This window comes from Pyxicephalus adspersus, chromosome 6 (genome assembly GCF_032062135.1).
Source record: "Pyxicephalus adspersus chromosome 6, UCB_Pads_2.0, whole genome shotgun sequence".
Lineage (NCBI taxonomy): Eukaryota > Metazoa > Chordata > Amphibia > Anura > Pyxicephalidae > Pyxicephalus > Pyxicephalus adspersus.
In genome coordinates, this window is record NC_092863.1 from 107,871,339 (window position 1) to 107,890,910 (window position 19,572).

A 19,572-nucleotide genomic window follows, 5' to 3' on the forward strand; every position below is an offset into this window, starting at 1 on the left:
CTTATAGAGAGGTGACACCACTGTACATACCTGGCCTTATAGAGAGGTGACACCACTATGTCTGCCTGTACTCTCCTGATATCTTCTCTATGTATAGTGTGATTGTCTCTTCTCTCTGATTATAGTTCGAGTGTCTTTTCTCTTTGTAGTGGTCCTGCAGCTTCCCGATTCGCTACAGATAACTGGGGGTCTTGCCAACACGTACCGGGCAGCACAGCTTCACTTCCACTGGGGTTCACTCAGCAGCCCAGGCTCGGAACATACCGTTAATGGAAAGAAATTCCCCGGAGAGGTCAGTTGGTTTGGCCTTGCAGATTTTACCTGTCCCTATTAGTACCTTAAAGAGGACCTGTTACACCCTGTGCTGACCCTACGAGATCATTTAGTGCCACGCTCCTAATAGGTGTTAAAAGGACAATTATGTTTTAAGGGTTCGGTAGAAGTGTCCTGTTTAGGAGCTAAAAGAATAATTATATGTCAGGAATTTTAATCTTTGTAAGATAGTTAAGGGTTAGTGTCAAGGAAGAAACATCAGCGGTAATATTACGATGGTAAGAGAACAGACACCAGTTCATAGAGAGCGGCTGTTCTGCTTTATTCAGAAAAAGATGGTGTTATTTATACAAAGTAAGTAGGTGGTACAGTAAGGTGATTTAATTAAAGGATTGAAGTAAACCGTGATCCTTCAGGAATCCAGAGTCATTATTGGTCCTAAACAATGCATGGCCCTGATATCCATCTCCCCCCCGGTTTACAGGACGATCACCCCTCACAATGCAGCCAGCTTTCCTAATATTTCTCATTGATGATTCTGATACAAGATGGAGACAAAATCATTTTCCTTCTCAGGTATTAGGTTCAGGCTAGGAGTTAGAAGAATGGTTGAGGATGAGGAATTTTGGTCCTAGTTGGGAATTAGGAAATTTATACATTAAGGGGTCAGGAATTTGGGTCATTGTTGGATTTAGATGTTTAGAGGTTGGACTGTCAATATGACAGTGAAGGGTTTAGGTGACAGATAAGGCTTTGGGGATAGGGTGATGACAAGGTGTTGGATGATTCTTAGTATAATGGTTTATGCTTCGAAAAACACTAATTAGTTAGTTTGATGGGATAAGTTGTTAATTAGAAGTTATGATGACAGTTAGAGCTTTGAGTGACAGAACAAAAGTTATGGGTTAGGTTAAAGTAGAATTAAATCGTCCTACCCACTGAGGATGACGTTGTACTGACCTGTCTCCCTCAGTCCTGGATAAGGTCTCATGCTGCCTGTCGGCCATCTCATCATGGATGTCTGACCTGTAATGACAGGTAGGATAGACATGGATAGAGGCTGTAATGACAGGTAGGATAGACATAGATAGAGGCTGTAATGACAGGTAGGATAGACATAGATAGAGGCTGTAATGACAGGTATGATGGACATGGATAGAGGTTGTAATAACAGGTAGGATAAACATGGATTGAGGGTGTAAAGACAGGTAGGATAGGCATTGATAGATGTTATAATGACAGGTAGGATAGACATGGATGGAGGTTTTATTGACAGGTATGATGGAAATGGATAGAGGCTGTAATGACAGGTAGGATAGACATGGATAGAGGTTGTAATAAGAGGTAGGATGGACATGGATAGAGGCTGTAATGACAGGTAGGATAGACATGGATAGAGGGACATGGATAGAGGCTGTAATGACAGGTAGGATAGACATGGATAGAGGCTGTAATGACAGGTAAGATTGATATGAATAGAAGTTGCAATGACAGGTATCGTTAGGGGAGTCAGTGATATGGTTAAAAGATGGAGGTTGAATGCGAGTGATTGGGCTACATGTTCAATATTTGACTCCATCCTCTTCCTTTAGATCCATGTGGTCCATTACTCCTCCAGTTACAAGAGTCTGGATGAGGCTGTTACCCAGCCTGGAGGCCTGGCGGTGCTGGCAGCCTTTATACAGGTAGGTGATCTCTTCGCAATATCCTGATAAATCCAGGTTATATTTTGCAGCCTTTTTTAAAAGGAGTGTGAAATTTGTAGCTGTCAATAGAAATGTTGTGTAATAGAATATTAATTATTAACCTACTTTTTTTTTCATCACCCCTACCCCTTCGGACTTTTCCCATTCATCACTGTTCAAAATGTCACACAGCAGAAGATAGGGAAATCTGATTTTATTACTGGATCTTTGCCCACAAATCATTAGAATAATATGCAGTTTAAAGAGGTGATTGGTGGAGGACTCAATCTGTCCATTCAATGTCTTCCCGTAAATGGAAATACGCCCTCTTACAATCTTTCATTGCCAAGTGCCATCTCTGGTGCAGATTGTGTCCACTGCCACCTAGAGGACGATACGGCACTGAAAACAAAGCGACAAATGAACAGTCCACAATATCCCCTTCCACTGCATGTCAGTTTTGCATTATAGCAGAATTAGCAGCATGCATAGCAGTTCAACCCAAATCTATAAAACTTCCTGTGTTCCTTGTACAATGCCCTCCTTTGTCTGCATGTAATGGCTGCTGGATTGTGAGGTCTAGGTTCTCATTCTGCTTTAGGAGTCTCTTAGGGCTGCTGTGTTTGATCATTCCTGCTCATCTTAGATCAAGAATAGTGCACCTGTCTGTCCATGACTTTTCTGCCCTCACCTGTCCAGTGTTCAGACAATTGGATGCTTTATTTCACCATAGGAAGGACCTGAAGAGAATGACAGCTATCGGCATCTCCTGTCCTACCTAGAAAATGTGAAAGAGGCTGGTAAGTCTAGCACATATATAAATGATATATTATATATACGGTACCAGTCAAAAGTTTAGACACACCTGTAACAGAGAATGGAAAAATGGAAGAATTGAAATGTCATAGACCTACAGGCAAGAAAAGTGCACCTACATCTGGTTCGTTACAGCTACAACAGGTAAATACAACCTCAGATAACCAACACATAACATTTCACTCTTTCATTTATTTATTTACAAAGTCAAAATGACAAAGCTATATGTGAAAAATTAAGTACCCCTTAGTACTTCCATAGGAATGAAGAGGGGAATTAGCAGCTGCTCATCAGATGCATTGATTATTGGTCAGTGTGGCGCCCTCTATTGGCAGTTTGCTGAACTGTAGCATTCAGGTGTGTGTTACCACAATGCCAAGGAGGAAAGATATCAGCAATGATCTCAGAGAAGCTGTTGTTGCTGCCCATCAATCTGGGAAGGTATGAAGGCTAAACAATGTAAAATCTAATATTCTACAGTGAGAAAGATTATTCAACACAGTTGTCAATTCTCCATGAAGTGAATGTACCCGCAAATTCACCCCAAAGTCAGACCATACAATGCTCAGAGAAACTGTATAAGAAATTCCCACGAGCTCCATCTCCGACTCCACATGCCTCAGCACATTACATGTTAAACTTCATGACAGTACAATTAGTACACGCATGGCCTGTTTGAAAGTGTTAGGAAAAATATTGTAGGTGTAATGGTTTTTTCTTCCCCCGAGAAACATGAGTAAATATGATATTTAGATACCCTAAACTGAGTGTTTGCCAACCCCGACGAAAACATTAACCAAGCAAAAGTAGACAGAGGGTTTATTTTTTGGCAAAACAGGTATTGTATAATGATGTATTCTCAAGATACAATACAATTTATACATTAAGTAAATATAAATCTCACCAAAAGAGGCAGCAACAAAGCATCAGGTATTATTTGGTCTAAGTAGTTGGCACTAGACAATAAGTAGCTAACGAAAAAAAGGTGGATTAACCACAAATGTTCATATGGTAACGTATTTGCAAAAAAAGGTTAAAAAATGGGGGGGCCCAACATGGAGGACATCTGAGCGAGCTCCATGATTCCGGGGTGTGTTACTGACCTAGCGTACAGTCTGAGTGTAGATAATAGCCTCAAAATACCGGCATCTGACGGCGGAACACCCAGGGCGACTCATGGGCAAAAACTCAGGGCCAGCTGCGGACTCCGGCATCTCACTCTTCCTTGCGGCAGCGTAGCAAGATGGGGGACGTCACTGAACCTGATTCAGATCCTCTTTCTTCAGTAAGGTCAGTGTTAGATGAGGGATCAAATGATGGCTCTTCCCCATCTCTCCCAAGGGCTCAGCCCAGTCCTATTTGCAGAGACTCCGCTCTCATGGAGCGTTTTAAACCGCTGCTTCAGCAAGAATTAACACAAGTTACACTGACTAAGAGACCTGGGCTCGAGAATCTTCAATCTTAACTTCAAGCTACCTGACTGGGCTTGGAAGATTTACAGAACAGGAATAGGAGACATGATTTCGGAGGACTGCCAGAATCTATAGTAGATTTGCCAAGGTTTGTTACAGCTTTACTACAGGAGATTCTCCACAAATCCCTATAGAAAGATTAGAATTCGACCTCATACACCGGGCCACAGGTCCAAAGAAGCCAGAGGGGCCTCCAAGAGATATCATAGTGTGACCATCCAGAAAAGAAGGGCCCTCAAGCCATATCTTACAGTCCTACAACAACAAGATATCAAGTACCGATGGGGATTCCCGTGTAAATTGATTTTTACTTACCTTGGCCACCGATATTCAATTTCGACAGTCAATGAAGTACAGGATCTGTTTGATCGTTTAAAGCTTGGCCCCAATGTTGGATCCCCACAACCAAAACCATCCCGAAGTCACAAGGTTCAACCACCCTATCACCTTTATGAGAGAGACATTCTTACAGGAGATGCCAGCAAGCTGGAAAGTCCTTCCAGAGCATCCAAGGATCTCTTTGAAAGGATGAGAGCACTATTTCTGGCAACTGGATTATGGTCTGACGGGAACTGTTAGTCCTGATCCTTGTACCTGTGACCTACCGATTCCATGTTTAATATGGATATTGTTCTGCGGGAGGTTCCCTTTCTGATTGAAGGACTTTTCTGATAGTCGGAGAGGGTTACACTGGTATCATATGAACCACTATCATTTAGGAGACCTAACGATTTCTCTCTATGATCCTTTATGTATGCCCCGAGTGCCTAAATTTCTCAATAGCCAGCCTACAAATGTTAATATTGATTACTAATGTTATTTTTGTTAATCTGTATTTTACCCAGTGAGTTGCTGTGATTTAGGTTTTTGAATCCGCTGTATTTCATTTATTATCCTATAGCCAAACTTTAAGCAGCACATACCCGGGTACACATGGTACCCCCCATTATGGTCCTGGCACTAGGAATGACTACACACTGCTTAGGCAGTTTTTTCCTTTTTGTTAAATTATTGGTTTATTTTATTTAGCCTTTTTTAGACGACCCAATTTATTAGTGTGCCTTTCCCCATGTGTAATCCCCATCTATCCCAATCCATTTACTGACTTCACATTCTTTCACATTTTCGCGGGTGATTTACCAGTTGTTGCAATTCTGTAAAACTTGGAAATATGCCTAAAACCCATTATACTTTTGTAACGCAGAATGTCCAGGGGCTAAACTCCCCACATAAACGCAGGAAATTTTTTAACCATTTTGCTGCCCAAAAAGCACATATAGTCCGTTTACAGGAAAAAAGATTTTCCACTGAATCTTGTCCAAAGTATTTCCACAAATGTTATCCCCAGGTGTTTCAATCTACTTTTCAGGTGAAAAAGGGGGGTGTCATGGTTGCCTTTCATAAGGAAACCCCCTTTCAATGTACTGAAGAGATAATTGATCCAACTGGAAGGTATTTAATATTACAGGGTCAAATTTATGATACTGAGGTGACAATAGCTGCCTATTATGCTCCCAAAACCTTTCAGATCCCGTTCTTGAGACTCTTTTTCTCTGTAGTTTCCAAACATGCTAAAGGGATTCTGTTTGTCCTAGGGGATTCTAACCTCTTATTAGATCCCAAAGTGGACACCTCCAATTCTCGCAAAAAAGGATTCCATGTTATCCAACCTCTATGATAAATTCTATGCCCAATCCAGTGCTGGTCTGTGATAAAGAGAAGACCCATTTAAAACTTGTTTGTGGAATATAGCGGGTCTTAACAGTCCCCAAAAATGGAAAAAAACAATAGTACACCTTAAAAAATGAGTTCCAGATATAGTATTTTTACAGGAAACGCACCGGAAGGAAGGGCAAACATTACAATTGAAGGCTCTCTGGGTAGGTTATGTTATATATACTACTTTTAGGAGGTGTGGTTATACTTCTTAATAATAAGATAATTTCAACTGAATTGGCACTGATAGCAGGTATATATTTATGGATATGGATATAGCGGGTATATTATTTATATTATACCCTTTGCTCTGTTTATTCTTGTTCTTATTTTGTCAATTTAAAGAGGAAGATTTTGATGACTTCTAATTTAGTGTTTGCAGGGTATCTAAATACAGCTGTTGAGCCAGCATTGGATAGATTTAAATTGACACATGTTACAACTGAGCCTTCCACCCCTGAATTAAAACGTCTTTTGATACAAACTTCATTGGTAGATGCAAGGCGTCTTTACATCCATCAGAGAAAGACTATACTTGTTATTCAAACACTGAGATGTCTATAGGCTATTTTATATTTTCTGATCAAGCTCCACTGACTATGAAGTTAAGATTACAGCAATTAGGAGAACATTTATTTGGAGATTTCTGCTTTATCTTTTTAATTCTTCAAGTTTTAGGGCTCATCTTCAATCTAATTGGGCTAATAGTTTACATGATAATTTGGCCCATTGGGATACTCCAATACTATTGTGGAGTACCATGAAGGCAATGATGAGAAGATATAATATGGAATTTACTTCATAGAGGAAACGGGAGTATTATATCAGTATAATGTTTTTCAGGATTAAATTACACATCTTATGGATCATATCTCCAATGTCCTGAAAATAAGAAAGCTTGGCAAGAGGTTGTAACTCAATTAAATACTCAAATAGCTACTTGTCTTAAAACTCAGGCCTTGTACATAAAGCACAAATTTTATAGATGGGGGAATAAAATATGTACCCTATTATCACGTTTGGCTGGTCCATATGGGCCTAAACAATCTGTTAAAGTAGGATTGCATAAAAATAGAGAAGCCTGTAATATAACTGTAAAGTAGCAGTAATGAAAATTATCCAGGGATCCAGGTTTCCTGAAATGTACCTGAAATGTATAATTTGAATTATACACCCCTTTTTAACAAAATATTTGCGGAATTGACTGCATGAAAAAACCTTCCACTGTCTCTCACAGGTAGATCCAATTCGATCATGATGATCAGTTTTGCTAGACTGTTATACTGTTTACAAAATTTGCCATTTCTTCTGTGTCAGCATTTACATTCAGCATTTACGTCTTTTGTATGGCAAGGCAAAGTACACCGCATTGCTAGAATCAAATTATGCAGGAGTAATTCTAGGTAAGTCTACGAGTGTTTGGGTCTGAATTTGCCAGATATTCAGAAATATACGATACTTTACAGATACTCAAATGGAATCAGGTATGGTTAGTCCTTGGTCGCTGGGAGGTACATTCCCCCATTTCCCAGGTCCCGAAAACAATTTTTAACATTTGTTGTTCACAGATACGCTGATCGCTTGGAGAGAGACTCCCAAGCTTTTCAAGGTCTTCAGGTCTGTTACCCCTAATCTACCTATAGGTTCCTGCCCTGGTTTCCCCTAAGGGTCTGAATTTAAAGCCTTTCGGCTTTGGGAATCAGGAGGTAATATTCTACTTGCACATGTTTTAGATGATCAGAATTCTATCCTACCTTTTGAAATCCTATGTGCAAAATACGCTTTGCCCTCATATTACTCCCTCTATTATTACCAATTGAAAAGTACCCTGTTCCCACGGGGCCAGCCAATTTTACAATTTCCTTGGTCATTACGTCAAATTATGAGCCGATCTTCTTCCATATTATGCATTTCGAGTATCTATGGATATCTGAATTTTGGCCCCAGTGATAAGGCTCTTAAAGAACCCCATGTAGAAAAATTGGCTGTTTTCCTAGGCGTAACATGGGAGGATACACTTGAAAATACTGGAACGTTGCTGAGCTCTGGTTAGAACAACTATTATAAGCGGAGGGAACTGGAGGGAAATGCTGTTTAAAATTATTTACAGGGAGTAATATGCTTATTACCGTAAATTCAGTTTGCGGCTCATAGATACAATTTTAACGGCTTGCCCAAAATGCCAAGAACCTAATGGTTCAATTGAACATGCTCTCTGGACCTGCCCTTATATTCAGACGTTTTGGGACTCCGTGTTCCTTTTATGTCCTTCATATCAGACTCAGTAAGGCAATTATCTCCATTACTGGCTCTCTTCCACACAAGCCATGTTCAACCTAATCTTGCTCCTCGCGGTCATTTCATAAAAAAATTAAACACCTGCCCTTGTTGGCGAGTAAAAAATGTATTATGCAAAATTGGCCAAACTCAGCTCCTCCTACTGGGACCCAATTACAGCAAGTTCTTTATCGGGTAATGGTAATTGATAAGACAGAGGCTTCATTACACATGGAAACTCACTCTACCAAGTTTTGGGATACTTGGATGACATTTTTGAAAGTAATCTTGCCACATGACCAAGTGGAAGATATCATAAATGCTTTTCGAGACTCCACTTGGTATCACCTTAGGGCTTTAGGGGCAGTAACTCAATGAGGGTTTTTGAGGAGTAGCTTCAAAGGGGACTCCCTACACTTGATCTGCTACCGTTTTTGTTACACCCTGATACGTACAAATTTTTACACCCGTATCCAGCCTGAACATTGAACTCTTAGTTGAGTATGTATTCACAGCGAGGTATATGTGTATTAGTTCACTAGTTAGCTTTGTTTTTTTTGTCTGTTTTTTTCGTTTATCGCTCTTCGATCCTCTTTTTTCTAAGATTTGCTTCTGATCATAGAGTCCTATTATCTAAGTATCGTAAGATGCTGTACTTTGTGACAGAGAATTCTGATTAGAAATGAAGAAAAAAAGAAAAAGATTGGTAAAAAAAGTTGTGGTGGTTTCCCTGATTATCTTAGCATGGATTTACTGTAACTAGGAAATGGAACGGACGGATTTTCACTTTGATTTTGTGTACTACTGTATTTTGATGTGTTCCTCTTCCCCAATTGTACCGAATCCCCACAATAAAAAATTTTGTTTAAAAAAAAAACTGACTGCCTTTGCAGATGGTCTATTATATATATCTAACCCCAAACAGTGTATGCCGCCCATCTGATAACGCAATATGGTCTTATTTCAGGATACAGTATTCATTTAGATAAATCCAGAGCTCTATATTTAACTAAATATGTTTGACCAGTATGGACTGCATGTTACCCAGTTATTTAGTGCAAGGAAATGATACAATACTTGGGAGTTCAAATTATTAAAGTCTGATCTCAAATTATTATCAAATTATTTATAAATTATTTTGCCATTTTATTTGGGGTAATAAAAAAACTAATTCTAGCCTAGGTATCAGTCAACTAGGAATATACCAGTAATAAACACTTTATAATGCAGCATCCATTTTACGCTTTATAAAGGATTGGCTACATGACACTTGGTATCATGCTGACTCGATATTGGATCAACAACCCACACCAAGTTTGAGTTTGAAATCTATTCTTTATATGCATCTTCCAAATGAAGTTCTTCTTATTCCTTTTTGGGGTAATCAAGATCTCCCTTATTTAACATTTTCTGTTATAACTCAGAAATGGCTGATCTTTGGAACCATTACTGGTAAATCATTGGTCGACCAAGAATCGAGGCATCCTCTTCATTTTATGGAGGTGGCATCGAAGTTTCCTTTTTTAAGATTGGCTGTTTATATTTTTTTGCAAATGCAATCATATATTTCAAGAGTGATAAAATCTTTATCTGTCAATGATTGGCAAAATTCACTCTATGTTCTCTTATTAGGGGTTTATTAGGGTAATCCTCCAAGAAGGGCGATAATGGAAAATTATGCTGTACTTAAAGACCCTTTAAATTATTCTAGTAGGAAGACAGGACTATCAAAATGGTTAGAATATTTCCCCACTAAGTCAGTAGAGCATATCCTTCGAGCTCTTTACAAGGCATGGGCAGTGCTTCCAATAGAGGAATGACGTGAGGTGTATATTTCTACGTATCGAGCATACCTGATGGCTACTAGCTCCACTAGTAAATGTCTTAGATGTACGCAGGAACAGGCTGTTTTATATCATGCCTTTTGGAATTGCCCTACAATAAATAGATTTTGGCGCTCAGTTGCACACTATATGGCTTTATCACTAACAAATTATGTACCTTTGACACTTGAATGGGCAGTTTTAGGCATGACTGATTTAAAGGGGAGTGGGAGTTACGAGGGGAAGTGGGACTTTCTTGTCCATTCTTTCTCTAGTGGCCAAAAAAACTATATTGCACATATGGATGGACTCTGATAGTAAAAACTTGTGAGCACACCATATGCTACACCCAAAGAGTTCTTGATAATGATCCTCTGATAATATTAATAACAGTTTGACTAAAAGAATGTGTGGGTACAATGATGTTGGTGGAGGACTGTGTGGGTACAATGATGGTTGGTGGAGGACTGTGTGGGTACAACGAGGGTTGGTGGAGAACTGTGTGGGTACAACGAGGGTTGGTGGAGAACTGTGTGGGTACAACGAGGGTAGTTGGAGAACTGTGTGGGTAAAATGAGGGTAGTTGGAGGACTATGTGGGTACAATAAGGGCGGTCGGCAGACTGTGTGGGTACAATGAGGGTTGGTTGAGGTCTGTGTGGTTACATTGAGGGTAGTTGGAGGACTGTGTGGGTACAATAAGGGCAGTCGGCAGGTAAGGTAGGGTTGGCTGACACTGTATAGGTACAATGAGGGTTGGTGGAGGAATGTGTGGGTACAATGATGTTGGTGGAGGACTGTGTGGGTACAATGAGGGTTTGTGGAGGACTGTGTGGGTACAATGATGGTTGGTGGAGGTCTGTGTGCTTACAATGAAGGTTGGTGGAGGACTGTGTGAGTTCAATGAGGGCTGGTGGAGGACTGTGCGGGAACAATGAGAGTCAGTGGAGGCCTGTGTGGGTGCAGTGTGGGATGGTGGATAACTGTGTGGGTACAATGAGGGTTGGTGGATGTCTGTGTGGACACAATGAGGGTTGGTGGAGGTCTATGTGGGTACAATGACGGTTGGTGGAGGACTCTGTTGGTACAATGAGGGTTGGTGGAGGATTAAGTGGGTTTAATGAGGGTTAGTGGAGAACTATGTAGGTAAGTTATGGTTAGTGGAGGACTGTGTGGGTACAATAAGGGTTGGTGGAGGACTGTGTGGTTAGATTGAGGGTTTGAGGAGGAGTATGTGGGTACAATGAGGGTTAATGGAGGACTGTGTGGGTACAATCAGGGTTGGTGGAGGACTGTGTGTTAGTGGGGACTGTGTAGGTTCGGTGAGGGTTGGTGGAGGACTATGTAGATAAGACAGGATTGGCAGAGGACTGTGTGGTTACTATGAGGGTTGGTGGAGGGCCGTGTGGGTACAATGAGGGTTTAAAGAGGACTGTGTGGGTACAATAAGGTTTGGTGGAGAACCATGTGGGTACAATGAGGGTTGGTGGAGAACTGTATGGGTGCAATGAGGGTTTGTGGAGGACGGTGTGGGTACAATGAGGGGTTGTGGAGTACTGCGGGGGTACAATGAGGGTTTGTAGAGGACTGTGTGGGTACAATGAGGGTTGGTAGAGGACTGTGTCTGTACAATCAGGATTGGTGGAGGACTGTGAAGGTATAAAAAGTTTGCTAAAGGACTGTGGGTACAGTGAGGGTTGGTGGAGTACTGTGTGGGTACAGTGAGGGTTAGTGGAGGACTGTGTGGGTACAATGAGGGTTGGCGGAGAACTGTGTGGGTACAATTAGGGTTGTCGGAGGACTGAGAACTATGTAGGTAAGGTAGGGCTAGTGGAGGACTAAGTGGATACAATAAGGGTTAGTGGAGGACTGTGTGGTTACAATGAGGGTTAGCTGAGGACTGTGTGGGTACAATAAAGGTTGGTGGAAGACTGTGTAGGTACAATGGTAGTTGGTGGAGGACTGTGTGGTCACAATAAGGGTTTGTGGAGGACTGTGGGGGTAAAATGAGGGTTGGTAAAGGACTATGTGGGTTTAATGAGGGTTAGTGGAGGACTGTGTGGGTACAATGAGGCTTTGCGGAGTACTGTGGGGGTACATTGAGGGTTTGTGGAGTACTGTGTGGGTGAAATGAGGGTTGGTAAAGGACTATGTGGGTTTAATGAGGGTTTGTGGTGGACTGTGTGGGTACAATGAAGGTTTGTGGAGAACTGTGGGGGTACAATGAGGGTTAGTGGAGGACTGTGTGGGTACAATGAGGCTTTGCGGAGTACTGTGGGGGTACATTGAGGGTTTGGAAGGACTATGTGGGTACCATGAGGGTTTGTGGAGGACTGTGGGTACAATGAGGGTTGGAGGAGGACTATGTGGGTACAATGAGGGTTTGTAGAGGACTGTGTTGGGTAAAATAAGGGTTGATGGAGGACTGTGTTGGTACATTGAGTGTTTGTGGTGGACTGTGAGGGTTCAATGCGGGTTGGTGGAGGACTGTGTGGGTACAATGATAATTAGTGGAGTTCTGTGTGGGTACAATGAGTGTTGGTACAGGACTGTGTGGTTACAATCAGGGTTACAATGACGGTTGGTGGAGGACTCTGTTGGTACAATGAGGGTTGGTGGAGGATTAAGTGGGTTTAATGAGGGTTAGTGGAGAACTATGTAGGTAAGGTATGGTTAGTGGAGAACTGTGTGGGTACAATAGACTGTGTGGGTTCAGTTAGGGTTTGGGGTTTACTGTGTGGGTACAATGAGGGTTTGTGGAGCACTGTGTGGGTACAATGAGGGTTGGTAGAGGATTGTGTGGGTTCAGAGAGAGTTGGTGGAGGACTGTGTGGGTAAAATGAGGGTTTGTGGTCGACTGTGGGGGTACAATGAGGGTTTTTGGAGAACTGCGTGGGTACAATGAGGGTCTGTGCTGGACGGTGTTGGGTACAATGAGGGTTGGTGGAAAACTATGTTTTTACAATGAGTGTTGGTGGGGGACTGTGTGGGTACAATGAGTGTTGGTGGGGGACTGTGTTGTTAAAATGAGGGGGGGGGAGTTCTGTGTTGGTACAATGAGGGTTGGTGGAAGACTGTTTACAATGAGTGTTGGTGGAGGACTGGGTAGGTACAGTGAGGGTTGGTGGAGGACCGTGTGGGTACAATGAGGGTTTGAGGAGGACTGTGTGGGTACAATGAGGGTTGATGTAGGACTGTCTAAGTAAAATAAGGCTTGATGGAGGACTGTGTTTGTACAATTAAGGTTGGTGGAGAACTGTGTGGGTACAATGAGGGTTGGTGGAGGACTTTGTAAGTAAGGTAGGGTTGATGGAGGACTGTTAAAGTTTAATGCGGGTTATTGGAGGATTTGTCTGGGTTCAATGAGGGTTGGTGGAGGTCTGTTTGGGTAAAAATAGTGTTTGTGGAGGACTGTGGGGGTACAATGAGGGTTTGTGGAGGACTGTGTGGGTTCAATAAAGGTTTATGGAGGACTGTGTGGGTACAATGAAGGTTGGGGGAGGACTGTATGGATACAATGAGGATTGGTGGAAGACTATGTGGGTTGAATGAGTTTTGGTGGAGGACTATTTGGCAAAGGTAGGATTGGTGTGGGTACAATGTGGGTTTATGGAGGACTGTGTAGTTACACTAAGAGTTGGTGAAGGACTGGGTGGGTACAAGGAGGGTTGGTGGAGGAATTTGTGGGTTCAATTAGGGTTTTTGGCAGACTTTGTGGGTACAATGAGGGTGCATGGAAGACTGTGATGGGTACAATGAAGGTTGGTGGAGGACTGTGTGGGTACAATAAGGGTTGGTGGAAAACTGTGTTTTTACAATGAAGGTTGGTAGAAGACTGTGTAGGTATAATGAGGGTTGGTGGAAGATTGTGTTGGTACAATGGGGGTTGTTGGAGGACTGTGTGGGTACAACGAGGGTTGCTGGAGGACTGGGTGGGTACAATGAGCGTTGACGTAGGACTGTGTAAGTACAATGAGGATTGATAGAGGACTGTGTGGGTACAATGAGGGTTGGTGGAGAACTGTATGGGTGCAATGAGGGTTTGTAGAGGACTTTATAGGTAAGGTAGGTTTTATGGAGGACTGTGAGGGTTTAATGGGGGTATTGGAGGATTTGTGTGGGTTCAATGAGGGTTGGTGGAGGTCTGTTTGGGTAAAATTAGGGTTTGTGGGGGTACAATGAGGGTATGTGGAGGACTGTGTGGGTACAATGAGGGTTTGTGGAGGACTGTGTGGGTTCAATAAAGGTTTATGAAGGACTGTTTGGGTACAATGAGGATTGGTGGAAGACTATGTGGGTTGAATGAGTTTTGATCGAGGACTATGTGGGAAAGGTAGGATTGGTGTGGGTACAATGTGGGTTTGTGGAGGACTGTGTAGGTACAATAAGAGTTGGTGGAGGACTGGGTGAGCACAATTAAGGTTTGTGGAGGACTGTGTTGGGTTTAATGAGGGTTGCAGGAGGACTGTGTGGGTACGATAAGGGTTGGTGGAAAAGTGTGTTTTTACATTGAGGGTTGGTAGAAGACTGTTTAGGTACAATGAGGGTTGGTGGAATATTGTGTGAATACAATGGGGTTTGTTGGAGGATTATGTAGGTACAATGAGGGTTGGTGGATGACTGTTTGGGTTCATTGAAGGTTGGTGGAAGACTATGTAGGTAAGGCAGGGTTGTTGGAGAACTGTGTGGGTACAATGAGGGTTGGGGAAGGATAATGTGGGTACAATGAGAGTTTGTGGTGGACAGTGTTGGTACAAAGAGGGGTGGTGCTGGGTTGGTGCAGGGTTGTGTGGGTTCAAAAAAGGTTTGTGGAGTACTTTATGGGTACAATGAGGGTTGGTGGATGACTGTTTTGGTTCACTGAGGGTTGGTGAAACACTATATAGGTAAGAATTGTTGGAGAACTGTGTTGGTACATTGAGGATTGGTAGAGAACTGGGTGGGTACAATGAGGGTTGGTGGAGGACTAAGTGGGTACATTGAGGGTTGGTGGAAAATTGTGTGGGTACAATAAGGGTTGGTTGAGTACTGTGTGGGTACAACAAGGGTTGATGGATGACTCTGGGTTCAATGAGGGTTTAATAATAATTAATAATTTTAATGAGGGTTGTTCGAGGACTATGGAGGTAAAGTGGGGTTGTTGGAGAACTGTGTGGTACAATGAGGGTTGTTAGAGGTCTGTGTGGGTACAATGAGGGTTTGTGGAGGACTGGGAAGGTACAATTAGGGTTTGGTGGAGGACTGTGTGGGTTCAATAAGGATTGATGGAGGACTAGGTAGGTACAATAAGGGTTGGTGGAGGACTGTGTGGGTACAATGAGTGTTGGTGGAGGACTGTGTGGGTACAATTAAGGTTTTTGGAAGACTGTTTGGTTATAATGAGGGTTGATGGAAGACTGGGTGGGTACAATATGCGTTGGTGGAGGACTATCTGGATACAATGAGGGATGGCTGAGGACTGTGTGGGTACAATGAGGGTTGGTGATGTACTGTGTGGGTACAATGACGGTTGGTGGAGGACTGTGTGTGTTCATTGAGAGTTGGTGGAGGACCATATAGATAAGGTAGCCTTGTTGGGAGACTGTGCGAGTACGATGAGGGTTTGTGGAGGACTGTGTGGGTTCAATGAGGGGTCTTGGAGGACTGTGTGGGTTCAATGAGGGGTCTTGGAGGACTGTGTGGGTTCAATGAGGGGTCGTGGAGAACTGTGTGGGAAAAGTGAGGGTTTCTGGAGGACTTTGTAGGTAAGGTAGAGTTGGTGCACGACTGTGATGGTTCAATGCTGGTTGGTGGATGACTGTTTGGGTTCAATGAGGGTTTGTGGAGGGCTGTGTAGGTACAATGAGGGTTGGTAGAGGACTGTGTGGGTTCAGTAAAGGCTTGTGGAGGACTGTGTGGGTACAGTGAAGGTTGTTGGAGGACTGTGTGGGTACAATGAGGATTGGTGAAAGACTGTGTGGGTTGAATGAATTTTGGTGGAGGACTAATTGGGAACGGTAGATTTGGTGTGGGTACATTGTGGGTTTTTGGAGGACTGTGTAGTTACATTAAGAGGTGGTGCTGGACTGGGTGGGTAGAATGTGGGTTGGTGGAGGACTGTGTGGGTTCACGTAGGGTTTGTGTCTGACTGTGTGGGTTCAATGAGAGTTGGTAGAAGATTGTGTGGGTACAATGGGGTTTGGTGGAGGACTGTGTGGGTACAATGAGGGTTGGTGCAGGACTGTGTGGGTTCAATGAGGGTTATTGGAGTTCTGTGTGGGTACAATAAGGGTTGGTGGATGACTGTTTTTGTTCAATCAGGGTTGGTGGAGGACTATGTAGGTAAGGTAGGGTTGTTGGAGAACTGTGTGGTACAATGAGGGTTTTTAGCGTTCTGTGTAGGTACAATGAGGGTTTGTGAAGGACTGTGTGGGTACAATGATGGTTTTGTGGGTGCAATGAGGGATTTGTGGAGAATTGTGCGGATGCAATGAGGGTTTGTGAAGGACTGTGAAGGTTCATTTTGATCTCTCACGTGGTTGTTCCACATTCGTTTTTTACTTTCCAGAAGCTTTCATTTTATCACACCTTACTACCATTATTTTGTAAAACTAAAAGGGTTAAGGAGGCACTTATTTTTTCTTCATAATTTACTTTTTTCTTTCCCCAGGACAAAGCACTGACATTCCTGGGTTTGATATCCGTGGATTATTACCACGGCAGCTGGACAGATATTATCGTTATAATGGTTCTCTAACCACCCCACCATGTTTTCAGACTGTGAACTGGACAATCTTCAACCAAACTGTCTTCTTGTCTGAGGATCAGGTAAATGTCAAATTGTGGGGAAAGAATGTGTATGGGGACGATGGAACATAAAGTGATTGTTGTTGATAGAATATTACCCATTGTGATGGGGGTATTGGAGTACTAGCCATTGTGATAGGGCTAATAGACAACAACCTCATGACACTTTCTAAAACTTCAATAAAAACTAAAATATGTAGTGTGTGAATCTACCTGAACCTTTATTGACAAAATGACAACGAACAGATTTGTGATCACCGACAACCTTAATTCTATTCCTTAAACAGAAAGAAATTTAGACATTGATGTAACCAACTCCAAAAAAGTTTACCTCTGTGTCACATATCTGAACTTAAATTCCTAATTGTTTGGGCATTTAATAAATTGTTGCAGATTTTCCTAGTGGGATTGTATATAAGACTTGATCTGCTCAGCAGTTTGTGGTCTCTGATTCTCCTGTTGCCTCAGACATTATTGGAGACAGATGAGGACTTCAGCCAGTCACATGACATTGTGATCTGTGCAGAATGAGGCCGGGCATTGTCCTTATGGAATATACAGGGAGTTCTCAGGAAAATATGTCATCTGGATGGGAGGGTATGTGTCTTTAAAATTCCAGGGTGAGCCTCCACATCAATGGTGACATATATACAAACCCCCCCACCCCTATACCATCCTAAATGCTGCTTGTTGCACCTTTCATTGGTAGCAATCTGAATAGACTTTTTCATTTTGGGCACTTAGAATCCTACATCCAATTTTCCTAAAAACTGAAGTTGAAGCATTGGCTTATCAGATTCAGGCAGAATTTCTTGATTGCTGAACAATGATTTCCCGAAGTATTCCCATCACACAAAGCTATGTCCATAACTCTAAGGAGGGTTTCTATGCTATACCCCCTAAGGGCTGGAAGGTCTCGGAGATTTCTCCTTTTTACCTGAAGAAGGTGGCAGACAGAAATTCTTTGCTATCATGCTCAGAAAAATGTTCTCTTAAGAAGTTCAGCACAAAGTTCAAGAATGAGTCTTTGGTGGTAGTGGAAAGTGGGGGGTTGGGGGAGGGGGTACCATTCATAGTAAAGATATAACTAGTACTAGGATTTAACTAGAATGAGTTGGATATCCCGGACTGTTAAAAATCCTATTGATCAGCATTTGTATTATCCTATATCTGATATGTGGATCTCTCCTCCCAGCTCTCCATTCTAGAGGACACCATCCACCATGACGATGATCACATCCTGCAGATGAATTTCCGTGAGCCACAGAGTCTAAATGGGCGTCTGGTTCTGTCCAGTTTTCGTGCTCCAGTGTCAGGACGGAAAGCTCCTGGAGGAGGTAATGTCATCACTGTCATCACTATACTTGCCCCTTCATTTTCTAGTCCTATATACTACACCCTCTTATCTCCTATCCTTTATTCTACCCTCTCCGATCCCCAGTTCTATATACTACCCTCCCTGGTCTCCAGTCCTATATACTACCCTCTCTTATCTCCTATCCTTTATACTACCCTCTCTGATTCCCAGTCATATATACTGCCCTCTCTGATTACCAGTCCTATATACAACCCTCTCTGATTCCCAGTCCTATATACTACACCCTCTGATTCCCAGTCCTATATACTACACCCTCTGATTCCCAGTCCTATATACTACCCCCTCTGATTCCCAGTCCTATATACTACCCCCTTTGATTCCTAGTTTTAGATACTACCCCCTCTGATTCCCAGTCCTGTATACTAACCGCTCTTATTCCCAGCCCGATATACTACCCTCTCTGATTTCCAGTCCTATTTACTAAACTCTCCCTTTCCCAGTCGTAAATACTACCCTCTCTCATCTCCAGTCCTATATACTACCCTCCCCCTCCTACCATCCCCAGTCTTATATACTACACTCTCTGATTCACAGTCCTATATACTACCCTCTCTGATTCACAGTCCTATATACTACCCCTTCTGATTTCCATTCCTATATACTACCCCCTTTGATTCCCAGTTTTAGATACTACCGTCTCTGATTCCCAGTCCTATATACTACCCTCTCTGATTTCCAGTCCTATTTACTAAACTCTCTTATTCCCAGTCCTATATACTACCATCTCTCATCTTCAGTCCTATGTACTACACTCTCCTATCCTATATACTACCCTCCCTGGTCTCCAGTCCTATATACTACCCTCTCTTATCTACTATCCTACATGCTACCGTCTCTGATCCCCAGTTCTATATACTACCCTCTCTGATCTTCGGTCCTATATACTACACTCTCCTATCCTATATACTACCCTCCCTGGTCTCCAGTCTGATATACTACCCTCCCTTATCTCCTATCCTATATACTACCCTCTCTGATTCCAAGTCCTTTATACTACACTCTCTGATTCCCAGTCCTATATACTACGCCCTCTGATTTCCATTACTATATACTACCCTCTCTGATTCCCAGTCCTGAATACTAACCGCTCTTATTCCCAGCCCAATATACTACCCTCTCTGATCTTCAGTCCTATATACTACCCTTTCTGATTCCCAGTCCTTTATACTACCCTGTCTTATTCCCTGTCCTATATACTACCCTCTCTGATTTCCAGTCCTATTTACCAAACTCTCTTATTCCCAGTCCTATATATTGCTGTTCCTGATTCCCAGTCCTATATACTACTCTCTCTGATTTCCAGTTCTTTATACTACCCTCTCTGATTCCCAGTCCTATATACTACCC

The 19,572-nt window shown here is 42.4% G+C and overlaps 1 protein-coding gene across 1 annotated transcript in view; it reads left to right on the forward strand.

Moving 5' to 3' along the window:
• The window catches only part of CA9 (carbonic anhydrase 9), a gene marked incomplete at its 3' end in the record, with an annotated part of 43,178 nt that overhangs the window by 17,911 nt on the left and 5,695 nt on the right, over window positions 1-19,572 (forward strand). The window contains 5 exon segments of the mRNA XM_072413633.1: window positions 150-292; window positions 1,866-1,958; window positions 2,692-2,758; window positions 16,711-16,868; window positions 18,043-18,184. Of these exon segments, the coding sequence (XP_072269734.1) occupies window positions 150-292; window positions 1,866-1,958; window positions 2,692-2,758; window positions 16,711-16,868; window positions 18,043-18,184 (603 nt within the window).